This window comes from Eurypyga helias, unplaced genomic scaffold, assembly GCF_000690775.1.
Source record: "Eurypyga helias isolate BGI_N326 unplaced genomic scaffold, ASM69077v1 scaffold8565, whole genome shotgun sequence".
NCBI classification, from domain to species: domain Eukaryota; kingdom Metazoa; phylum Chordata; class Aves; order Eurypygiformes; family Eurypygidae; genus Eurypyga; species Eurypyga helias.
The window spans coordinates 8998-14590 of NW_010252006.1; the positions used below are offsets into that span (position 1 = coordinate 8998).

At 41.4% G+C, this 5593-nt stretch overlaps 1 protein-coding gene across 1 annotated transcript in view; it reads left to right on the top strand.

Moving 5' to 3' along the window:
- LOC104510063 (histamine H3 receptor-like) overlaps nt 1-3359 on the top strand; it is a 5248-nt gene extending 1889 nt beyond the window's left edge. The window contains 3 exon segments of the mRNA XM_010152200.1: nt 1092-1258; nt 2569-2856; nt 2859-3359. Of these exon segments, the coding sequence (XP_010150502.1) occupies nt 1092-1258; nt 2569-2856; nt 2859-3359 (956 nt within the window).
- The last annotated feature ends 2234 nt before the right edge of the window (nt 3360-5593 follow it).

Here is a 5593-nt window from a genome sequence, read left to right on the forward strand (position 1 = left end):
CAACTCTGAAAAATGAGTATTTTGTACAAAAGTGGTACTGCTTGTATTTAAGGCATATGTGAAAAAAAGCCATCAGTACTGAAAGCGCTATGAGCGTTTTCCTGTTGATAAGTTTGTCAGCTCATTGCCCAGAGGATTATTGTCAGTGGGCCACATCAGCCTGGATATGTTGAGTAACTTCTAAGATCTAAGATGGACATATTGAAAAAGAATAATCTGATTAAAATGGATCCTGAAGCCGCATATAGTTTTATATTGGTCTCCAGTGGATCAGTGTTTTCAGGAATGTTGCATCAGGTCTTGCACCATACTTTTGAAAGAATAATAGTGGTAAAATGAGGAAGTGGCTGGCTTAAAAATAAAATCACAAACATGACTTTCTTACAAAAGTACTTCAGTGGAAGGCCTTTTGGAGAAAAAACCGAATTTAACAAACCAGAAGATAGTTCTGGAGTTAATCTCAGCTGGAGAACTAGCATGAGGTTAAAACACCTCTTAAAAGTGGGAAAAGGTTTCAAACCCCTGCTGTGTCTGCTCTGCTTTGGTAGAAGAGGTTTCTAGATACCACAATATATTGTCTCTAGCTTACAAATGCTAACCAATCTTACATTAATAACTGACATTAGCAACCTCTGTAGATGTGCTTGGGGGAAAACACAGATAAAAGACTAGAGGATATACGGCGATGAGGTTACACATCAGAGTGCAACCACAGTGCATATGCTGCAGCACTGATTAAATGCCTTTAAAAACTATAAATTGGTTAGACTGCAGTTTTCTTCTTCAGCAGATCCTTCTTTACTGATCTGTCCTGCGCTTATTCCCAGCAATCAGCACACCCAAATACACTAAGATCTAATATGTAGACAGTCACCATCAGATTTCCTGAGAACGTAAGAATTTCTGAGTATAAATTACATTTATACATTCTGTGTATAAATATACATTACTCTTACATATTCTGTGTATAAATTACATTTACAGATTTTTTTTTTTTAGCCAAACCCCAGAATAGTGTCTCTCTCTGCTTCCAGGAGTACTGTTTGCAACTCGTACGAATCACGTGGTGTCTCTGTCGTTGCTTTCCATAGGTGCGTTCTGCATGCCTCTCTACATCCCTTACAGCCTGACGGGGAAATGGCACTTGGGAAGAGGTGTCTGCAAGCTCTGGCTAATTATGGACTACCTCCTGTGCACGGCTTCAGTATTTAACATTGTCCTTATCAGCTACGACCGTTTCCTGTCAGTTACTAAAGCTGTAAGTACCCTGTTTATAGCTTCTCTGATTTTGATGCAAGATCATTGGTGGATTATACTGACCATCCTTTACCATGTTGGTGAGTATAGCTCCAGATTTAATCGAGATGATAACCCTCAAAAATGGTCTGGCATGTGGAGGTTATTAGATATTTGCAGCGAGTTGCATTGAATATCCTGCACTGATGGTGCTCCAGCCCGGAGCCGGTCAAACAGGGCTTTTCTCACAATTTCTGCGGCAGTTTGCTGTTGTGCTACTGCTTGAGGGAAAGCAGGCTGAGGGCTGAGAAGGGTAAGGCAGGAGGCTGGTAAAGAGGAGGCAAGGAAAGAGGAAATTTGAAATGACTGGGTTTGGGTTTGGACTTAAAATCGGGCATGGGAGGAAAAGGCAGTGGGGCTAGAGCAGTGAGGTGAAGGACACCGTGGAGGATGTCTAAGCCTGAGATGTGGCTGGAATCTGGAAAATCAAACACCAAAACATTTTGCACATGAGAAACATTACACTGGAAAGCCAAAGACTCGGCATGTACAGAGTGCAAAATTAAGGCCACTGCCCAAATGTAATTAAGACCTATAGACATTTGTATGATAGTCTTTATTGACATTAATGCATAACTTCTTTTTTATTCAATTGAATATCTAAGCTCCCAGAACTACACATTCACAGTCCTCCTGTGAAAGGGATGGAGCAGGGTGTGAGCTGTGAGATACCTCTCTCTTTGTTCTGCGCTGTAGAGTGGAAAATATGTATTGGCCCCAGAGTGGGGGGGAAAGGGAGGAAAAGGGAGGGTTTTGTGGGTTTATCAGCTAAAAGCTGCCTTGCAGAGTTGGAATCTACTCCTACCTCCTCAGGAAGCGTGCAATAAATAATTTGCTTAAAGGTGAGTGTTAAATATACATGACAGATCTTGTGTGATTTTGTGTGACTACGCGCTGTGATGCACATAGCCCTCTTTGCATGTAAAATGTGGTAAAATCTATGCAGTGGTCAGTGAATGGGACTCATGCTCTGAACAACTATAAAATGCTAATTAATCCACTGGCACTTCAGACCACAGATATCTCAGTAAAGGCATACCAAATTGCTAGGTACTGATGGATGATCTTTATTCATCACCCAGACCAGGACCCTCGCGCAGTTACATTAACCTGTGGAGAGACCCCCCTTACGTTATGTCAACTTCAATGAATTAAACCTATTTGGGTGAGCTTCACCTGATCCGTGTAGCTACAGCACTAAATTACCAAGCACTCTGCTAAGTCCAAAACGTGTGTCTACAGGTGTGACCTTTTTCTTTTTGCCCCTTGCAGGTGTCTTACAGAGCCCAGCAGGCAATAAGGTCCAACCCTGGCATCAAGATGGTGGCCATCTGGGTCTTTGCCTTCCTCCTCTACTGTCCGGCAATCCTCTTCTGGGAGCACGTGGCCGGCTGCAGCGTCGTAGCGGCAGATCAGTGCTACGCCGAGTTCTTCAACAACTGGTACTTCCTCCTGTGTGCATCCACCCTGGAGTTCTTCGTGCCGCTGCTCTCGGTGACCTACTTCAACGTGCACATCTTCTACAACATCCAGAGGCGCCAGCGGCGTGGCAGCGTGCAGGGCTAAAATCTGAGCCCCCGAGGAGCGGCAGCCTGTCCTGGAGATTTTGCTTCTTGCCAAGGCCAGGATCATCTTCACCTCCATCGGAAGCAGAGGACAGTGTTTCTTCCTCCACAAGGCCAAAGAAAGAGTCTTTGGTAACTGAGAGCTTGTCTCCATTCAGAGGCAATTCTGTAACCCCAGAAAATGACTTATCTTTTTCTTTCTGTGCAAGAGCTAGGTCAAAGCTGCAGCAAGACAAGAAAATAGCCAAGTCACTTGCCATAATTGTGTGTGCCTTTGCCATTTGCTGGGCCCCTTACACTTTACTGATGATTATTCGTGGGGCCTGCCAAGGAAAGTGCATCCATAACTCCTTGTATGAAATCACTTTTTGGCTTTTGTGGATCAATTCCTCTTTGAATCCATTTCTCTATCCTCTCTGTCATGTTAAATTTCGAATGGCTTTCATGAAAATACTATGTCCCAAAAAGTTTGCAACACTGAGATCAGACTCTTTTTAGAAGGATGTGCTGGTTTCAGTCAGGACAGAGTTAACTTTCTTCACATTAGCCATGTGAGGCTGCGTTTTGGATCTGCCCTGAGAAGAGTGCTGATAACACTGGTGTTTTGTAGTTGGTGCTAAGCAGGACTTTTTCAGCTTCTGACACAGCAATGTGTTCCCAATTCAGACAGCTAACCCAAACTAACCAAAGGAGTATTTCATTCCTTCGCACGGCATGCTCAGTATATAAGCTGGGGATGGGCTGGGGAGCCATAGGTTGCTCATTTAGCTCATTCATTAGGTCGTGTGTCAATTGCCTTTCTCAGTTGTTCTCTTGCTCGTGGGGCTCGCTTGGATTCTGCTGTGATTGCTGTCAGGCTCTGTCTCTTAGTCTCTCTCTGGCTCTCACTCTCGCTGGTCTGGGATCTGGCTGTGTGTTGTTCAGTAGGTGGTGAGCAATTGTATCATATGTTCTGTTTTCTATTATTTTAATTACTTATTATTAGTAGTATTGTTAGTATTATTAATATAACTATTTTATTCATTTATTTTCAATTATTAATTTGTTCTTATTTCAATCCGTGAGCTTCTTGGTCTTTTCCTCCAATTTTCCTCTTCCACAGTGAGCAGCAGTGTGGTACATAAGTCTTAGCCGAGGTTAAACCATGACAAAGGAAATAGAAAAAAAAGGGTTCAAGAGGAGCTGGATGAAGGATGTAGGTAGCTACAGTTTGAAATTAGAGTTAGTCTCTTCCAGGATTGTAGTCTAGTTAGAAAGCCTAGATAAGCCTTTTGTAAAATATGTCCTCCTTCAGACAAATACGCATGCCCAAAGTCTGTGTGCTTTCTCCAGCTATTTCAATTGGCTGGTTAAAGGACATTGCCCCTATCTGACTTTCCCTGATAGTCTATCCACATTATGTTCATTCTGTTTGTTGAAGATACTATCTTCAGTTGCAGTATAGCTGGTATTTGTGTTCACAGGTGGTATTAGTTAAAAATACAATAAAGGTGGGTATTTGCCATGAGTTCAATAGTACTCTAAAGTTAATAACTTCTCTGTTGTATTTCTTTGGAACAGTTTGTACTTTGGAACAGTTTGTACTTTGTATTTTTTTCCATATCATAACAGATGCCACTATGACTTTTGTCGTTAGGCACATAGTAGGATTACTTCCTTTCACTAAGGATGTTCGGACATCAGGGGAATACAGGGACTACCTTTAGAAAGCTGGAGTGAAGGTGTTCTCTGCAGAAGGGTGTTAATCTGTGCACTTGCTCAGGTGCAGCAATAGAGAATTTAGGTGTGTAAAGCATTTATATGCATCTCCAGCTTTTCTTCAAGAAACAAACCTTCTACAGCTATAGTTTTGAGAGGGCATGAAAAAAGTAGTATTTGTTCTTACCCCTTGAGGGAGAAAATCTGCTGCTGCTGGCCCAGGGATGTGTGCAGCAGTCTGAGCGGTGCATATCCCCTGGATCATATTGTGACTCCCAGTGAAGCTCTAACCCATACTGTGGAAAATGTTGGTCTCAGAAGCCCTGCTCACTTCCAGATACCACATAATGCAGAGGGACCAACTCAACTCCACACCTAAGCAAGTCCCCATTCGGTTCAGTGTGGCAACGGACAAGCAACCTGAATAATTGAGAAACAGGCTAAACATGAATATTATATCTTGTTTGTCCTCTTTGGTACTTTATTTCTATTACAAGCCATTTGTTGGAGGTTTTGATATGTGGGTAAATTTCTTACACACTGTGTAAGGCTTTGTGTGTTTGATTTGCTGCATGAGCCAGAGAAATGACTGACCTTGATGACTCCCTGTAGTATGTGAGGTGACTTACCTGAGACAGCATGGATATAATCTTCTTTCAATTTCTTTCAATTCTTTCAATTTTCAATTCAATTTTCAATTGAATTTTCAATTTCAATTTTCAATTCAATTTTCAATTTCAATTTATTTCAATCTTCTTTCAGTTTCCAAGCTGTTAAGGGTTATCTAGTTGAAGAATTCTGGAATTTCCAGGTACTAGATTCCTTACTGTGGAACTGTTTAAAATACAAATATTTTTTTTTCATCATAGTGTCAGTAAGTGTAAGGCCAGAAAATAAATGGAAGAATAATTAGTAAAGAATTGTGAGAGGTAGTGGATGTCCCTTTTATCTTCTGGTTTTGTTTTATTTCATGTATATTCAATTAGTATGTTAGTATATTTTACTTAAGACTCTTATGAATGTTAGTATATTTT